The following is a 20,322-nucleotide window of genomic DNA, read 5'->3' as shown; positions in this document are numbered from 1 at the left end:
TCACACAGCTTCTCAGAACAGTTAGAATACAAACCACAATGTTTCTTAATGTCCAGATATCAGATCTGACTCAACTTTTTTATACTTTGCAATTTATGGAGCTGAAAAAATATTACAATAAAAAATATTGTAAAATATTGTAAAATATTACAATAGCTTTATAAAAGGCATATAAACAATTATTTATGAATAATAGTATCTGTTTAGAGTAATTAAAACAAACGATATTTGACCCACTAACTTCAAGATTTTATTTTTGTTTTTCTTGACAAAGGACAGTAACAATTCCCTTGAATCCTGTAGAAACTACAGACTTCAAAGTGTATTTCAAACTAATAAGTATATCCCAAATATTTTGGAAACCTGTTGGCAAGTTGCAAATCAAGTAGTCGGCATTTTACAGGCCTACAAATAAACTCCTTAATTAATTAAGAAATTAACATATTCTGTTTTACTCCTGACCTTTACCTGCAAGAATGTGGTTAATTGATTTAGAACTGTGTGTATTGTATTATACTCACACATTTCAATTTTTTATTCAAATATGAACTAAGTTAATGAAAATGCTATGTGGAGGAGCACAAAAAAATAGCAGCTAATGCAGTTTTTGGCAACTCTAAGTCAGAACAATAAGCAAACCAGAAGGTCTCTGCACTTCTCTCACATCAAACAAATATTAAAACTTCACAAGTTTTAAGATTACAATCAAAACAGACATCTGCACTTAACATTGTTTACTTAAATCAGGTGTAAATGATTTTCAAAGAGCTGTGAAAACAAAACCTGTACAGTCTGCAAAGCACATGGTGGAACAATCACAAGGAAACCTTCCAATTCTGCCACACTTTCTTCATAGAGAGTAAAACCCTTATTCTGGCTCAAGAGAGGGTATTCCATGGGGGTTAAGATTAAAAAGAATTACACAGCAAAACGTTTCTTTTCCAGATTTACGGAAGACTACACCAATTTTTCATACATATTCTCACTACATTCCTGTCCATATCATGCCTGAAGGAAATGTTGACCAACAGAGGTCCCCACTATGCTCTGCTATTTTAACACGTCAGTGTCAGTGGGGAGGGAGAAGAGGTAGATGCTGAGTCCCCTTTCTTCCTGTTTCTTTCTTACCTTAATGGAGAATATTACCACCTACTCTGTGGCAGAGAGGAAGAAGCAAACACCAGGTTTTGAGGGTGTAATGCTCTGAGGTTCAAGAATTATCCCTAAACCAGTCCAATAATTAAGACTGTTCAAAAACAGTTTGTAAAACAATATGGTTACTATTGAACCAATTTTTTATTATTTTCACATAAAACAAAGAGCTGAACAAGCAGTGTGTGCTTGACAAAATGTTGTACTCCACTATATCTGAAATGTTTTCATTTTATCCAAATATGCAAAATTTCATCACTGGACAAACTGGTTTTGCCCCCACCCCCACCCCCCCCCTTTTTTTTTTTTTTTTTTTTGTATCTAAGACAAATCCAAAGTTTTCATACACTTTTACATTTACTATTGCATTTATGTACCTTTATTGGTACGTACCCATACGTACCATTACGTGCCTCATCTTAGCAATCTTTATTTAAATCTTCACAAGGTTTATTTAAACCTTTCACAATCTGTGTAGATTTCTCCAAACTCATTCTCATCTTCTTACATGGAACAAGCTATACTGTGTATCTAAAATGTTTCCACTAATTCTCAATTAAATTGCACTCATCTTGATAAGGAGGTAGTTCCCTGTGTTTTTGTTAAACACTGAGAAACTCTTTCTACATGACAAGCATTGCACACATAGCTGTGTATCATTGAGCACTGAGTAGTCAACATCTTGTGTACAGAGTGACTTTTCCCCAGGTTCTAGATCAGGTTTTATTTTAGGTTAGGCAGAACCACTGTTTAACAGATCACAGAAATGCCCCTCAGAAGATTAAGAAAGAAATTGAAGAAGGTTATTTAACATACTCTGCTTAGAAGGTTATTTAACCTACTCTGCTTAGAAGATTCAGCTAGCAGAGTGTAATTATCCAAATTGGAATTTAACCAGATGATGGCCAATAACAACATTCTGTGAAAATGCCATGAAATCTTTTAGGACCAGCCAGCTCAGCAACATCTTATCTGAAAGGTGGCAACCACAACAGCTGAATGTCTCTTTAATGCTTTTGCTGGAATTCTGCTCAGCAGTTCAAACTGCAGAAAGAAAAGTGCTTCCTACCAAATCAGCACTGAATCCTGCATCTCCAGAAAGTTTTTTTAGACATCTCTTGTTGAAGTACTAAACTCTCTTATCCTATCTCAGGAGTAACATGAAAGTGCTTTTATTCAGCCCTCAAATTCTTTGTGGGTACTCTGTGTAATGGCCACAGTAACACGCGCAGACAGTCATCGTCTCCAGTGCTTGGAGACTTGATATAGCAAGGTACTTGCCCGCTGTAGTCAGGTGCTGCTGAGCTGAAATGGACTCATCGTTATTCCTCTCAGCCTTCTTTCAAGTGGCTAAGGCGTAAGGCATCAGATCCAAGACTAGCATTCGCAAATCTGGGTTAGTGCATGTCCCATATACTGCACTTGAGAGGAAACTCGCCTCCGCGAGCACTGACAGCAGTTGACGTCTCGGCGCGCCAAGAAGCGCTTTGGAAAGGGGCATGCAGGAAACCCTGTCCCTTGACTTGGGCTATTACTCCATATAGGCACCTCTGTGAAGGTGTGATTACAAGTCTGAGTTCTCATGGAGTCTTCATGCTTGTATCCCAATTTTCCAAACTCTGTTTGTGTTGTTAAGCTTGTCTTTTCCACATTGCCTGTTTGTTGCAGCTTTTGACTAGTGTCTCTATCTGGATCTGTATTTTTTTTATTCCAGTTTATAAAAGGAGTAGATGTGAGACAGACAGAGCCGTATTTGTTCAAAATATCATTGGTTAAAGCTTCTATCCAGCAAATGGGAGTTCTGGGTGCAGATACAGTGATCAGAATAACTCATCATTTTAAATACAATAGCTGTCAACATATCAGAAGCCTTTGACAAGATTCCACATCAGGATATTAAAGAGAATAAATTGCCATAGGATGGGTGGAAAGATCCTTTTATGGATGTAAAGACAGTTAAAGGATAGGAAAGATAGTAGAGCTCAATGACTACTGCTTGGATAAAGAAGAATCACTGCCTCAGAATCAATGATGAGGTGCTTTTTTTTTTTTTTTTTTTTTTTTTTTTTTTTTTTTTTTTTTTTTTTTTCCCAGTTCTTCATCCCCCATGGAGTAAGGAGTTTGCAGAGAAATTCCTGAGAATGGTGATGACACTAAATTCTTCCCAACATCCCACGGATGTACAAATACCAAGAAGTTCCATAAGGGCCTCACAAAATGAATGTGTGGACAAAGATAGGTAGGAAAGTTTCAGGGTAAATTAATGTACACCTAGGAAAAAAAAATATCTAAACAATAGTTGCATGATGCTGAATTTGGACCTTAAAGTTGTGATCTCAGAGCCATCACTGATAGTTCTTAGAAATGATAGACTTGATGATCTGCAGCAATTGAATCTCCTAGAAGCAGGTTAGACATGCTCAAGAAGAGTATTGAGAATAAGACAGAGCGTCCACTTATCCCTCTCTGCCCTGACAAAAATGTGGAAAACCCTGATGTCCCCTGAGGGATGGCTGTAGTCTTGACCTTTACATTTGAAGAAGGGCACAGAGCTGTTAAAGAGGATAAAGAGCAAAAACTGACTTAGAAACTGAAGTGGATTTTTTATTAGCAGAGACAAGAAAAAGTCCTGGACACTTGGTGGGGAAAGTCTCCATTCAGAGAAAATGTGGCAGGGAGGTATATCCCTCTGTTTTCTCTCCAGATATTCCATTTTAACCTGACTGGCACTTGCAATGCAAGTGCTGAACAGTCGTCATCCTCCCAGCAAGTCTTCATCCTCCCACAGGAGCCAAGAAGAGAAGAGAAAATTGTGGCTAGCAGAGGGGCTGATCTGGTGTGTGATACGGTGATGCTGGGGAATGGCAGCCAGGCTGGTTCAGGGCTCAGGTAGCCACAGCAAGATTTGTATATGTGCAGTTTTCTACCTCTGCTGAGCAAACATCCTCTGGCTTTTTTTTTTTTTTTTTTTCTCCAAGTGGTTGTTTCTTGGCCAAGTGTGGGAAGACTTTAATGGGGGAATGAAAGAGACACCGAGAAAAAAGCACTTCAGAGAAACTTCAGGCCTCCTCCAAGCTGACAGATAATGTCAACTTAAATTAGAGAGTCCAGATAATTATCTCTCTTGGATTTTTTTTAAAAATTATTCCACTTCATTTTCTGGAGAAACTTTCTAAACATACCATCCTCTTTTTTTCTCCCTTTCTCCTCTCAATGCAAGTAGTTTTATCACAGGAGCTAAATATTAAGGTACAGAAAAGTTAATTGATGGATATGTTATTGGGTAGAAGGTCTTGCTCTGGCATTGTCTTCTACCATATGTGACTCTACCACATTAAAAAGGTAAGTTTGTATCATATTTACCTATGCTTATTATAAGAGTGACTCAAAGAGCTCAAAAAATGGAGGGTAAGTTAAACTTTTAGCATTGCTTTTACTGCTTTTATAGTTCCACAGAAAGGGCTGCACCTTTTGATAAATAATTTCTTGTAAATGCTACCTTCCTAAATGGATGGCTAGAAAAGAATATAACACTGCTAGTTTGCATATCCAACATAAAGTTCCTCTTTTCCTTCCTTCAAGAATTTATATATTTAACTCCATTGTGAAAGATTAGACAGATAGAGAAGCTTTCAGCAGAATCACAATACAGGTAATTATGGGTCTGTCAGAATTTCCATTATGAACTCCATTTAGCATTAAGGACTTAGCATTTTTCCATCATTTCAGAAAATGTCAAACTGAAAGCTGGCAAGCAGATAAGCAGCCTGGATGCAAATTTGTTTACACAAAATATTTAAATCTGTTCAGCTGTTTTTGATTTAGAGATCAACCAGAAACTTTAAACTCTTGGGGTTTTTCATGAGTTTCTGCCAACTTCCAGACCCTACCACAGTTTAAAGAAAGTGTAATTGGTTAATAAAAAGTAGACTCATTGTGCTCTAAATATTTTTTGTTGTTGTTTTAAATATTTTTTTGGATTTTCCAATCAGCTTGCAACCTTCCTGTCATCTTCATAAATGAACGATGAGTTACGATAAGTTTCAAAACCATATAATAAGACTCAATAGCAATCTTAAGATCTGTAATAGCTTCTTAAGCCCTACTTTACTACCATCGTAAGAATCTGAGCAGAAACGGACTAAAGCCTATAAGGTTCTGAACAGTGTCAATTGCTTAATCCACTGGCTAAATATCATAATTAGCATAAATTTTGGAGAACAATCCCAAACTATCTGCTAGGGTCCGACAGTTACAGTTTTTCACTTTCACCATTCTAGCACCGTGCATGGGATAAACAGTTTTGTAGAAGTGCTATATCCTAAATAAACTCTTTGGCATTATAAAAATTTTGTTTGTTACAGCAATTTGTTCTATTCTGATAAAAAGTAAACGATCAATCTTCTTTTGGTCTTCATGGGGACAAGATCTAAATTAATTACTGATTATGTGAAATACGCCAATATGGTTGTAAATGAATATCTGATGTCTCTTGCTTTTAAACCCACTTTCCACTCAAAGAAGTGAGACATTCTTAATGAAAGGAATTATGGCCATCTTGCAACATTTAATAGAAAAACAGATTTAATCAGAACGAAAAGAAAACAACACTGAGCTTGTAAAATATGGATATTTGGTAGATAATGGGCATATTTAAGTAACTGATATGAAATGGGCAATGAAGAAAAAACAATGGCACATCTTCTTGAAAACGCAGTGCCATCCAAGTGTGCCAAACAAAGAAGAGAAACCTGGCCTCTCATGGTTTATTCATTAAAAGCACAAGAAAGGATGATATAAAAGAGACAGTGCAAATAGACTTTGTGCAAATGAAGCATGGAGGATTTGGATGAAACAAAAAAAAATGACCAATTAAATATATCCAAATCAGTTTGGCCAGGGGATTTTAACCTACGGAGACTATATGCTAGTTTAATAAAGCAAGAAAACACAGATCATGTAACAGCAAAGAAAATGTTTTTCAGAAATCATCTCAGATAACAATAAAGCACAGTTCTACCTTGAGAAGTCTCTCTGCAAATTTGTTAATGAAGACTCAATGTTCATTGTATCCCATACTGAAGTTTTAAATAAATGATTCATTTTCCTTATAGTTACCTCAAACGTACTCTGAACCTACCAGGCGTTTCAAGATGTCTTTATATTAGCAGAGGTTCTCCTGCACAGATTCTCTTCTTAGCTGATATCTGTGGCACTCTCAAACTCTAGATTAGATATCTGCCTTAACTCCAAGGTCAATGGTTTTCAAAGAAGAACCAATACAAGAAGCCCAAAAGCAAGCAATTTCGAAGGGCAACTTTCACAAAGTAGACACTCAGAAAGCTCATCTGATTTCACTGAAATGTTCAAAACAAATCTTAGAACAAGTGAGTAGCAGATTCCCTACAAATCTTTCTGTATGTTACTCTCTATGAATTCTTTATGATTATTATTATTAATCTAAAATATCCTTTAGAATTTTAAGTTCTGAAAGAGGTTTGTTTATCCCCAAACAACAGAATTAGTAGCATTATGAAAGCTGAAAATCTCCCCTTACCACTTCTCATAAGCAGTTTCACTGCTTGTATAGGAGCTTGAAAAACAGAGACGATATATCTTAGATTTCCAAAACAGACTAGACGTTGATTGTATAATGTTTATTTGGTTACCAGTAAAGGTTTTGATCTCTTTTAATCATATTTTTTTAGTATCTTCAAGTTTGGGACAGAGAGGTATTGCTATTTTAGTTACCAAAACAGCCTTGTATATAGACCCAATGACCAGAAAATGTAAAAATTTATCTGAACCTCTGCTCTTTGAGCCTTGCCTTCTTGAAGATGGTGTAAAATCCAAAGAACATCCTGGAAAAATTAATAAACCTAGTCTATGACTGTAAGGCTGGGAGGATACGTAATTTCCTAATAGACTGTCCTTATATATTTATTACTTTGAGCCACAAAAGGATTTACGAATGACATGCAAGCTGAAGAGAACTTTCTATATAAGCTGAAGAGAACTTTCTATATTCTGCTGTAGGCTTTACGCTTTTTGGAACTTCTCCAGAAGTCCAACAGTACTTGTGGAGTGAGAAGAAGATTTGGGAAGCAGTCCAGAAGAACAGAAGAAGCTGGATAAACTGGAGGAAAAAAAAAAAAAAAGACACAAAACAGAAGATAGCTGGTATAGTGAAAAATAGATTTAGAGAAAGATTTACACTTTTTTTGGGGGGGTGGGGTGGGGGTAGCTTAATTTAGAACTAGCTAAAATCAACATAAAAATTCACACAGATTCAAAAATTATAGTGGTAAGGATATTTAAAAATTTTGGAAGCATAACCTTAGGAAGGTTATGTAGATAGATACCCAAAAGTTGCTAAGGCTGTTGCACTCACTCTGTATTAGGCACAGCCCCAGTTGCTGATTGAAAACAGCTTTGCTCTTTCAGATAAATAGCTTTGAGAAGCATAACTTCATCAGGATGTTTACCAAAAATCACTATGTCTTGTATGGTTGGTTCCTGCAACTTTCCACTGCTGACAATGAAACTGCCAATAATATTTATCTCCTCCATTTGTCAAGGAAAACCTGTTATCCTTGCATGAGAGGATATGGGAGGTAACTATCAGAACTGCATCCTCTATGAAAAATGCTGGAACCATTACCAGTTTACTGGATATGTTATTTTTCTTTCCACATAAAAGAATGAAAATTAAACTTTCTCAATAATGCTGTAGTACTCAGGTAGAAAATTTGGCCACTGAAGAAGTTTAATAACATTCACATTCTTATGAGATATCTGTAATTGCTATAAGGAGAATACGGTTGAATTTAGGAGGCATGAGAGTTCATTAAATGGAATCTATAAAAACCCCAGAAGAAATATTCTCCCAAATGTCAGAGGTATTTTATTTTCCCAGGAAGGAGTTGCCAAGATTGAAATAAAGGGTAAAGAGGTGATATTATCAGAGTATCTGGAACTCACAACTATGTGTGTTCCATGCAGGGAACGATGGGCCCCCTTTAAAGAGTTGGCGGAAAGGAGCAGCTGTTGAAAGGGAGAGATCTGAATGAAAGTGGCGGATACGCTGCATCGTGGTGTGAAAAGGAGTAAGTAATGACGTCCCTCTTTGTTCTAAAATTAAAGAAGATCACCACAAGAAACCTATTCTGAGCAACCAGTACCCCTCTTCCCATGGTAAGAGGACATTTTTCAAGAACAAAAAATAGCATGTGTTGATTTTTTTCTCAGTTCCAGGACATATACTCAACTGAATAAAGCTCTCTTTTTTTTTTTTAATAATGTGAATGATGTAAAAATACTAAGAATTTTAGTAATAGCAGAAAGAGAGAAAGGGCAATTGCATGCATATTGCTAAAACTTGATAAAATGTAGTTTGTATTATGTAACATTAGGCTGATGAAAATTCTCTTTTCTCATATGCACTCTTTCAAGTGCTGAATGAATATAAAGATTTTGGAGAAATCGTCTTGAACTTGCCCTTTCAGTGAAACATTATGAATCATACATACATAAATATATACTTATATCTGCATGTATTCCTTTTCTTGCTGTCATTAAAACTCTTATGTCATGCAACAAGAATTGCTGAACTCGTAAGACTGAAGTGGATCAAATTTATCCAAGCAATGTCCCTAGATTTTTATTTTAATGCATATTTAAAATTACAAGGTGGTTATCTTAGGCATGTATAAGGGGAGATGCACAAAGCAAGCACCATCGTGGATTAAGCATCGATTTTTCTTGATGGATCTTGAAGGCCTTCGCATGCCTCTTTGCAGGGAGTGTGCGTGTTTGCCCACACAATCCTTCTCCTCCCACATCCTTACAATCCTTGAAAAAGATCCATGAAAAAGACAGGCAGTTTCTCCCACAGAACTGATTGATTTGAGTACATGAGGTGGCCAAAGATCTAGTCAGTACCTTCCTTTTCTCCCTTACAGCTCTGGCTTCCATGTTGAGGAGCTAGACACTGTTTTTTTTCTAGTATATTTCAGCTCCCTAATTTTGTGTTTTGGGTTTTGCTAGGTATTTTGGCACTTTAAGATGTTAACTGATGCATAGTTGGAATATATATGAATATCCAATAGATTTTAATTTCATTAATGATTAAATTTGAAAGCATTCTAAACGGATATCTGTTTTCTCAATTCCTTCCAGTTCCTCTGCAGCTATTAGCAGTCTATCACAAATTGTTTTACTGGAGAACAAAAATGTAATGAAGAACATTGAAAACAGGTTCTAAATGTAAAACTATAAATTGGCTGTAGCTGAGCATACAGCCTGACAAAAATAGGATGAGTATTCTGTTGTTTTGGGAAAAAATGATGTTTTGTTAGTCTGTGTTACATTAAATCTAGTGGACTGATCCTTGGAAGTGCTGACATGCTGATCAATTGAACACAGAGATAGAGCATATTCTAACTGTGTCCAAATACAAATTTATTTTCCTAAAGCAGAACCATATGAAACTTGCTTTTGTTGAGGTCTGTAATGCAATATGAGCTTTACAAATGGCCCTCCTACTGAAAATTTCCAATGTGTTCCAAAATTTCCAAATACATGGTCCTCACCATGATTTATATTTCAGGATCAAATTAAATATATGCACAGGAAAATGAAATTCAAGATTCCAGGAGAACCAGAGGAGAATATGCTCCTATGGAACACAGTAGAGATTCTCTTGTTGCTTTCAATTAGAAAGCTCATTTTATATTGCAATTCATTCATCACTTCCATTTACCTTCGGGTCAAAGTTGATGTACATAAGGAAAAAAAAAATGAAATTTTTAGTGTAGACTTTTAAAAGATTGGTTTAATTTCAACCAAGCTTATATCTTCACCTACACACACACACACACACACAAAAGGAAATAACAATCCTTCTGGTTCAGAGAAACTAGGAGAGGAAAGGTCTTATAATTCTCCTAGTGTTAGCTCAGTGGTATGTTAAAACAAAAAGAATATCCATAGTCTGCATTTATGTAGCTTGTTAAGCATTCCAGACTAGACTTGCAAATATCCACTAACTGGGGCTGATGACAGTTTTGTAAGTAAGATAATGATCACAGAGGGATCATTTTAACTGCCACTGAAATACAGCCACCTCTGAGACATGATACATCAAACTCTTTAAATGATAATAGCAGCACTATAAAATAAAGCAGAAAATAGCATTGAAATACTTTTCTGTGGTTGAAAGGTGATCAGAAGTTTTCATTCTATTAAAAACTGTCTTATAGAAACTAAATTTGGTAAAATGTTCCTAAAAGAGTGGGATTAGACAATTGTGTCAATTAATTTCTAGTGTGGTGAGATCAATTTTTTTATTAGCCTTTTTAGTAACTTCATCAACCTTCATCAAGCTTTTCTCTTAACTTTTGCTAGATATAACTACTTGTACTCTCATTTTGTCAGTGAAATCAGTTATGTATAATAGCCCAGCTCTCTTGTGAGATTAGAAACACAAAACAAGTTAAGAGGCAGTGGGTTGCTTAGTAAGCACATACATTTGAAGTTGTTAGCTCCACCTTTGCAAGCTAAAAATACAAACTGTTTAATTTTTCTATAACATAAGCAAAAGTATAGTTAACATTTGCACGTTATATATGCATATTATATATGTATAAAAGATATGCATATATACAACTATGGGGAAATCAAACAAGCAACAAGCTCTACAATATATACAGATATAAAATTAATAAGATATGAAGATATGGGATGTAGATAAAATTGAATTCAAGATCAGAAGCAGTGACTGCATCATCTATATATTAATCCAAGTAATTATTCAGTCATTTCTATCTCAAACTTCCATACTCCTTTAGTCCTACAGCAAAGATAATCTGTGCTATTTGCCAGCTTCAAAGGGTGAGAATTCCTGCTGTACCCTGAGAATTTCTTCTCTTGCTGGGCATCATTTCTGTGATTCACTTTATTTCTATGAAATAACATGAATACTATACAAGATGATTTATATGATGCACTATAGATAATCCAAGCAAAAATGATCCATCTACCTCTGTATGTCCATGCTGAGTGCATCTCATCTTGTTTTTTGTCCATGTAATTTGAATAGACACCAGATCAGGGAAAGGACCCTTTTAACACCATTGCCCCGAACCCTGAAGATCTTCCCCTCTAGAAGGATCTCCAGGAAAAAAAAAAAAAAAAAAAAGTCTATTCATAAACCTATAATATTCTCTAACATTTCAGACAGTGGGAAAGAAATCACAAATTCCCACCCTTTCCTTTGTCAACATTTACACCGGGATTCAGGACTTCTAACATTCTGACACTGAGATTATAGAGCCATCTATAATTCTTATGCTCCCAAAGGATCCTCCAGAGTTTATGTGATCTGTGTGACCAAGACAAATGGTCAAATGTGCACAGGAAGGGAAAAACATCAAATGAATAGATGTAAATGTCTATGAAAAAAACGATATGCGTGTATGCCTCTTTTTAGTCTTTAGATTTTGTTGTTGTTGTTGTTCAATTCCTAAAAAGAAAAACTGGATGCTGGGCAGCAGATATTCAACATTTCCTAGTAGTATTAGTTTTTTTACATGTTATATGTATGTTAGATCCAGGACCATTGCTAAATACAATCCTTCTTGATGATTCAATAGATACATTTTTTAGGAAATTGTACAGTTCCACTGAGAAGGAAAGTTATTTCTTCCATTAAGTTAATGTTCAAATGTCACATGTTTAAGACTTGTAACAACTCTGAAACTTTCAGAAAAAGCTCTAGCAGGAAAATTATGGAATCATAATGACGAGGTAAATTTTATAGACTTGTAATAACTACTTTTTCACATGCCTCTCTGATTTATTACTTAAATATTGGTTCTTCAAATATGAAATAAGCTCTGCCTTAAAACTGTAGGACTCTAAGAGAAATCTACACCTTGGGCCAAATTATGTGTTCTCTGACCATTCTTTCCTGGGAGATTGATTTGGCACGGTCTCGTGAACTAATTTCCAACAAAAAGTTTCCTTCTATCAAGTCAGGGTCGACCATTATGTCCAGAAATGCACATTGAATGATACTCATCAGGAAGAAGTTGAGTCTGAGACATTACAACCCTGCAGCATTAGAATGAAAGTTTTCTATTACGGGAAAAGGGAAAACTAATTTTTTGCAGCATATCATAAAGCATTTTTCTATTCCAGCTTATCAGATTTTATAGATTTAACATTTTACATATAATTGCAAGTCATTTTATAGACATTTTCCAATGATTTATGTTGTCTCTCTCTATCAGCATTGTAACATTGGACTTGGCTGTGTTTCAGAGGTGCTAACTAGTTCCCCAGGCTCTTACTAAAGCAGGCTGGAGCTAGAGAGCTCAAGACCTCTGAAAATAAGATACATTCCTTCTTGGCCACCTCTTCTTTTTTCTTTTCTTTTCTTTTCTTTTCTTTTCTTTTTTTTTCTTTTCTTTTCTTTTCTTTTCTTTTCTTTTCTTTTCTTTTCTTTTCTTTTCTTTTCTTTTCTTTTCTTTTCTTTCTTTTCTTTTCTTTTCTTTTCTTTTCTTTCTTTTCTTTTCTTTTCTTTTCTTTTCTTTTCTTTTCTTTTCTTTCCTTTCCTTTCCTTTCCTTTCCTTTCCTTTCCTTTCCTTTCCTTTCCTTTCCTTTCCTTTCCTTTCCTTTCCTTTCCTTTCCTTTCCTTTCCTTTCCTTTCTTTCTTTTCTTTTCTTTTCTTTTCTTTCTTTCTTTTCTTTTCTTTTCTTTTCTTTTCTTTTCTTTTCTTTTCTTTTCTTTTACAAGGGTACATTATTCTTAACCTTTTCTGAGAGGATATTATAATCATGCAAATCATCCCAACAGGAAGTTTCAATGCCATTTTAAAATATATCTAAACAATTGTGTGCTTTCCTCTCTCTTTCACAGTATAGATTCAATGGTTAATATAGTCACTGTTAATACAAGCAATTATATCATTTGGTGCTTTCAGAGAGACACAGAATGTGTGCCTGGACATGTGATGGAGGATGAAGGATGGATAGGAGCTGTTTGTTACAGAATTTTGTGAAAGCCCAAAGTACAATTAAAAGAAAAATAAATAAATAAAAAATAAAAAAGGTAGCAGGAGAGGGAGAGAGAATGAACAGCACACAGGCCAGTCCATGCCTATTAAAAATGGTGCTCCAGAAGTAGCCTCTACCTCAGGAAGACTCTAAACTGCTGACTGATGAAATCTGGGATGAGATGCCTGTCACTCCGCACCTGCTGCATTTCTTACATCTTTGCCTAAGTTGCTGTTAATGGTCACTGTTGGAGATAAAGGCCACTAGGCTAGAAGGGCAACTGATCCTACCAGGCTTATCGCTCTTCAGGCAGATTGTAAGCTTTTGCATAAGAGTTTATGAGCAGGAAGGATCTGAAAGTACATCCCATCCCCAGGTTTCCACAGCCCTGAGGGGCTGGTGCTTCCAAGGCGGGATGCTGAGAACTGGGCTGAAGGTTACAACCTGCTGGGTTGTCTGAAGGGAGGGGAAAATAAAAAATAAAAACACTAAAAGCTGCCTGAGAACTGCAAGCAAGCAGACGCTTGGAGTGGTGCCTGAACTGAAGGAAGGAAAAGCACAGAAGGCAAAGCAAGGAAGGCAAAGCGGCATTGCTGGGAGGGAGGGCTCCAGTGAGGGGAGGGGGTCAGGTGTCCCACCGGGCCCCAGGGAGGCGATGCTGCACCAGGTAGCTGGTGCTTTGCACTGTGTGAGGAGGAGCACGGCAGCTTCCTCACTTTGAGCATGAGCTGGTTGGCAAGGACAGGGGCTCCCAACTCCATCTGCAGCCCCACAAAACTGGGAAGCCTGAAGACAACGCTGAGGCATTGCGCGCAGCCTGGCAAGCAGATAAGTCTTATGTGATGCTGATGGGGAGAAAAAATAAATAAACAACAAAACAAAACAAAACAAAAAGGCAGCAGGAGGTTGTGCGGAGGAGCCAGCTGAGCAGGAAGGACAACGCGGTGCCTTCTCTTACTGGTCTCTCCCCGCGTACCGTGCACGCTCACACGCACAAACAGTCACACTAACACACACACGGGGGCACCCTCCTGTCGCCTCCCATGCCAGGGACATGAGGGAGCAGCGAGCTGTGTCCTGCCACCCTCGCAGATCGGACCGGTCCCCTAACGAGCCCCAGTGGGCAGGGAGGAGTCCCGGGGGACGCCTGGGCCCGCAGGGAGCACAGCTGGGCTGGGAAAGGGTCTGCAAAAACACAGGGCACGTTTTGTCCCCAGTACATATTCCCACGTGCCAGGTACTCATCCCTTACTTAAATCCTGTCTGTTTTGTCCCTGCTTCTCCTCCCCTGGAGGAACTGCTGCTTGGAAAGCTCCCCCATTGCCTTGCCAGAGCTGCGATGGGAAGCAGAGTAGCAGCGGCAGAGGCAAGGCTGCCTTTTAGAAAGGCAGACAAAAGAGCAGACCTTGGTGCTCCCTGTCTTGAAGCGACAGCTAAATGCAAGAGATGGAAAAGTCTTTGGGTCCTTTCTCATTTCTCTTGGTTTCCTCCCTGGTTTGCTTTCATAAACTGGTCGCAAGCATGCTTTGGGGCACCGGGGTGTCGGTCTGGAGCAGTCTGAAGGAATGCAGGTATTTCTCTCCTGAATCCCAGAAGGCAAAGACTTTTGCATTTTTTTTTTCCATTTATAGAAAGAACTGCCATGGATTTTATCTCCACTCCTTCCCCCTTCTTTAAGAGAGTTGGGCAATAGAGGTTTCCTCTCACTGCTCCTCCAGAATCAGTTTATCTCCTCTATTTAAATGAGGGCTCCTTGTTTCTTCCTGGGGAACTGGGATGGGAAGGAGAGGAGCTTCCCTGGGTGCCTGCACATTTACAGAATGTAAGAGCACAGCATCCATCTTCTCCCGCAGCTGGGCAGGAATGACACTGCTTGGCACTGGCTTACATCTTTTTGTTTAATGCCTTCTCCTCTCACTTTCCAAAGGGACCATTTCTTTGCTTTTTCAGTCTGTGCCTGTCCAAGGCAGATCATCCCTGGAGACTGATCGATGGCATCACAGGAAATGGTATTAGCAGGTAAAGATTTTCATGGAAGAGGTTTCCTTGTCACTCCAGCTTCTTCTGCATATCTTTTTCCTACCATCTTCTCTCTCCTTTCTTCTCCCTTTCTGTCCCCTCCCAAGAACTGCTGTGAAATTCTGAATCTATATCTACAATTTGTAGATGAGCATCCTAAGAAACTTGGTGTTTATGCAGCCACATGCACTTATAAGAGAGCATGTAATTAAGCTGATACGACCGTGGCTGCATAAGCTTCCTGAGATAGTCTGATAGGTGAGCCAGCACAGGGGATATAGCTGTGGATCAGACTGGAGGAATGGCAAGAGAAGGACAACAGGAGCGAGAAGGGCCTAGGGGGCAGATATGGGCTGGAGTTGTGGAAGTGGTTTGGATGACAGGAACCCCAGCAACAGCTTTGGTGTTATTGAGTGGTGCCACACTATGCAGTAGGTGTGATAAAGCAAGTGAGGGGGACATTAGAGCTTGGGGAAGTAGGGTAAAAAGGAATGGCCATGATGGGTGATGGGAGAGCAGATGCAGCCTCTGCGCAGTTGCTTTCCTCCCCACAACAGGGGGATGTTCATTCACTCTTTGCATCTGCCAAGGTTTCTGGGATCAGGAGCACCGTGTGCTGACACAATAGGAATGTAAATCAAGGTAAAATGTATTCATTCATGGGAGTGTGCAGAGAACTAAATATAAATGCTGAAAATAGATGCAGTGCTGCAGTGAACCTAAGCCAGCTCTGTCAAACCTGGCTGCCTAAAGGAATCCACGTCCAGATGAAAAAAAAAAAAAAAAAAAAAATCCAAGCTCCCAGGTCGTCGCCTGCTGGGAGTACCCTAAATCCACGGAAGCCTATGGAAAGTGCCAGGCTCAGCACTCAGGACACTCAGGCCCTGAAGAGGGAGGAAGGTGCTTGGCAGCTTTTTCCTGGGACGGGGATGCTCAGGGGCGGGTGACAAGGCCGGATGTCCCTGGGGCCACCTCGGGACCTTCACCCCGGGCTCTGCCCGCAGCACCCGATGCGTTTTGCAGCCCCGCTCTGTCCCCTCAACAGGTGCCGGGAACCCGCGCAGCGCTGCGGGGGGCGCTGCTGCCTCCGCGCCCCGCGCAGCCCCGCGGCGGCGCCGCAGCCGCCTCCGCCCGTATGATGACTTGCACACGCTAACACGGCGGTAGGGAGCTGGCGCTGAGCAAGGGGCAAGAAATGCCGCTTTTCCTCCAAAATAACACCCTTCTTGCCTCCCCCCCCCCCCCCCCGCCCCTTTCCCCCCTCCCCCCGCCCAAGCCCCCGGCTCGGTCGCAGCCTGCGCAAAGCTCCCGGAGCAGCTCGCCTCGATAGACATAAACAGGGGCAAGCTGCCTGTAATTAAAATGTGTGTTAACATTCCCGGCGAGCCGCTTCGCCTCGAATACGGTGGCACGATAACGTGGGATGAGGTAAATCCTCTCCTCTTCCCCCCACCCTCTCCCCCCCACCGACTCTCGCCCCCGTGCTACACGAAATTCTCGTTTCCACGGAATGCAAATGGGGGGACAAGCAGCTGCAGAGCTCCACAATAAAGTGTTTCATACAAGGCAGAGGCCGCTCGAGCGGGCGCGCCTTGAGTGCCCCCCCGGCACACACCTCCTCCCGGCCGCCGTGCGCGATAACCGAGTCCAAAAACTCGGAGAGGATCGATACCGTCTGCTCGATATGCCGAGAGTGTGCGGATGAGGCAGGGAGGAGGGATGAGGATGAGGAGGGGGCTAAAGGGATGATTAATCAGATACTAATCAGCGGCTGCAAACAAGGAGAGATTATTTCGTCCAGCCGAGCGCTGGAGTTGCAGAATAGACCCCTCCACGGGAGCACGCCCGGAGGGATCGGCACTGCTCCATGCGGCGGTGCCCGGGCTCGAGCACCGCTTCCCTCTGTGAGCATCATCCCCCTCAGCTGCCTGCAAGCACTGACTTACGGGAGATATTCGTGCCGTTAACTGGAGGTTTCCTTTTTGCCCTCCTTTCACGGGCAAAGGAGCAGAAAGGAAACAAAGTCTCCCCTCCTCTCCTCCCACCACCACCACCACTAAAGAGGGAAAGAGAGAGAGAGATAAAAATAAAAAAGACCACAAAAGCACACGAGAGGAAGACTGGGGATGGGTACCAGAGGAGGGAAGGAGAAGGTGGCGATCTTTGCACTCCGCGGCAGAGCATGCCTTCCAGGCTGGATTGCGTCCATGCCGTTTCCCCAGCCCGGGAAGCTCCGCATGCAAAGCGCAGAGCGGGGAAGCGCATTTCGGGCTGCGAGACGACCACGCACCCGCTCATCGCCCTCCTAACTTTCCTTGCGGAACGGGTTAAACTAGTAAGTACATCGATACTGGCATTCCCGCAGAGTCCTTTTGCTCGCCCAAAAGAAAAAAAAAAAAAAAAAAAAAAAAAGGAATGTAGGTAATACCCTCCACTACCACCAGCATCACCTTAAAAAAGTCACCCGGTGGGATTTGCTTGAATATACACTAGTTAGAGGCTATATGAACCAACTCACGTATCCGTTTGAGCATACTGCAAGAATATTTATTGAGCCCTAGCTCAGTCACTGCATTGAACACCAAGCCTGGCAAGCAAATACATTTCCTATCTCCGAAGAGAGCTCTGAATCAACTCCTTCTTTCCTCCCCGCTTAACGATCATTTATTTCTTCCCACTGCAAAGTACCCACAGTGCAAATACAAAATCATAGAGAATTATATTTTTGAATATACCTATGCATAGGGTGAGAGCTTGCAACGCCCTGACCGAAAGAAAAGGGACCCCCTAGAAATATACCCCTCAAATACTACCCTACCTTTCACACACGAAACCATCAATAAAAAGATGAGGTTCCAAAATGTAAATCCACTTTTAATCTCCATTTTCTTCACCAGGATGAAGTCCAGCCGGCCACATTTAGAACATTCCCTTTCCCAAAAGTCTGCTAATTTCGCTTCCTTCGCAAGGATTTCCCCTTTGCAGATCCCTTTCATATTATTCTTGCGAGCTCCCAATTCCTATTCCTCGGCCAGGCGCAGCGGAGTTGTTGCTGTGGATGGTGCGCGGTCACAGCTCGGAGTGAATGGTGTTTCTGGGATACCACAGCAACCTTGACGAGGACTCAACCATCTCTCCAACGGGGGCACAAAGTCTCAGCTACTCTCGACTGTGTCTTTGCCTTCCTCCCCACTCCCCGCACCAACCCCCCGCTACCCCAACTCCCTGCACAGGAGGAACCCACCTCACCCCCCTTGCTCCAGCAAGGAGTCGAGGAAGCACCTTAGCGCGGGGCACCCGCGCCAATAAACTCTAAACAACATTTGCAATTGAGATTTCTCTTTTTTTCTTACTTCTCCTCCCCTCCACCCTGGCCTCCAGAAGGATCAATTCTGCCTGCGAAAGAGTCTCAACACACAACGCAGTGGGGAGATGTGCGGAGCCTCTTGGAGCTCCCACAGCGGGCCCCCTACCACTCCGCTGCAGTTCACGAGGGGGGGAAATATTAATATAATGATAACAGCTATAATAAATCAATGGGGCGGGGGGTGGGGGGTTTACAAGGCATTCACGTGCGAGGCTCGGGGCTGTTCCCGTCCCCGCGCGCGCACACACACACACACACACTGCGCGGCAGCACGTGTTGCGCCGTGCGCTGCGCTGCGCGCCCTGGAAGCCGCGCACGGGCTGCCGTCTCCGTGGGGCGCGCAAGGAGCCGGTGCGGCGTTGTCTGCACCCCCCCCCCCCGCCCCCAATCCATCCCTCCCTTACGGGCCTGGCCGCGCCGGGGCGGGGGGGCTCCGCGTCGCGCAGCCTCCGCGCGCGGTGCCCGCGCGCCGCGCAGCGCCCCCGCCCTGGCGCGCCGGGGCTCGGCCGCGAAGAGCGACGGCGCCACCTGGCGGCCGCGCCGCCGCGCAGCGCTGTGCCGGGGCTGCGCGGGGGCTGGGCGCGTGCGCGCGCAGCTCCGTGCGCGGGCACTTGTGCGCGTGCACTCATGTGCGCGTGCACTTATGTGCGTGCATTTCTATTTGTGTGTGCGCGCGTGCCTGTGCATGTGTGAGCCCATTCGTGTAGCCGTAAATGTGCATCTATATGTGCGTGTTTGCTGCATGCCGGCGCGTGCGCGTGTGGATTTGTTCTTGTGTGCCACGTGTTTGTACATGGTATGTGAGCACGTGGGGGGTGTGTGTGCACTGGGGTGCCTGTGTGTGCTGTTTGCTCCTGTGCATGTGCCTATGTTTGTGTGTGTGTGCCCGCAGATGGGTGTGATTGCTTGTGCGTGTGTGTGATTTGCTTGTATGTGTGTATGGGAGTGCACCTGTGTGTTTACCTATGCATAAGTGTGTGTTTGTGCATGTTCAGGTATGTGTGTTGTGTCCGTGCACTTGTGTAGATGCCTTCATGAATGCATCTGCCCTTGTGCGTGCATATGTGTGTTTATGTGATTGTGTGGGTACATATGTGCATGTGTGTGTACGAGTGGGCATGTGTGTGCCTGTATTTGTATATGTGATTTTGTGTGCATATGCGTGCATAAGTGTGCATGTGTGTGTCCTTGGCTGCATGTGCAAACGCTTTGAGTGCATCTTTGTGTGAGTGCATGCACATATTTTAGCACAAGTGCTTAGGTGCATGTGTGTACGTCTGTGTATGCATATTTGTATGTGCCTCTACGCATGTGCCTCTATGCATGTTGTGCTTTTTTATGTCTGTGGGTATAGGTGTGTGTGTGTTCATTTGTGCATGTATGTGGTATGGCTGTGTGTGTGCAAGTGCACCGATATACACTAAAGTGGAGAGCGTGCACACACACGTGTGTCAACTGGGAGGTTTGGCAGACAGCCACGAGTGACTGCCTGCAAGCGCTTATGTTTTGTGTACATTTCTGCACCAGGAGTTTACGTTTCTCCTTGTGGGTGCAGATTTCACATGTGCTTGGTGTGTGCATGTGGAAAGGCATAAACTGCGCTCTACAAGCCAGTGGATGTGATTTGAGGCTTTCTGTATAGAGAAACAGATTTGTATGAGCCTCTATTTATGTATGGCTGTATACATGTATGCTATAGTGTCACAACGTCATAGCGAATAGCACTGA

General features: G+C 41.6%; 1 protein-coding gene across 3 annotated transcripts in view; it reads right to left on the bottom strand.

Moving 5' to 3' along the window:
• The window catches only part of CSMD3 (CUB and Sushi multiple domains 3), a 574,767-nt gene extending 556,360 nt beyond the window's left edge, over positions 1-18,407 (bottom strand). For all 3 annotated transcript variants that reach the window (XM_088523156.1, XM_088523167.1, XM_088523178.1), the window contains exon 1: positions 18,046-18,407. In XM_088523156.1, the coding sequence (XP_088379282.1) occupies positions 18,046-18,223 (178 nt within the window). In that variant the 5' untranslated portion in view covers positions 18,224-18,407. The remainder of the gene's footprint in view (positions 1-18,045) is intronic.
• Positions 18,408-20,322: the final 1,915 nt, after the last annotated feature.

Source organism: Tinamus guttatus, unplaced genomic scaffold, assembly GCF_059628265.1.
Source record: "Tinamus guttatus ecotype Peru unplaced genomic scaffold, ASM5962826v1 Tinamus_guttatus_pri_ptg000012l, whole genome shotgun sequence".
Lineage (NCBI taxonomy): Eukaryota > Metazoa > Chordata > Aves > Tinamiformes > Tinamidae > Tinamus > Tinamus guttatus.
Note: the sequence above shows the minus strand (reverse complement) of the source record. Positions and strands in the feature narration are given on the sequence as shown.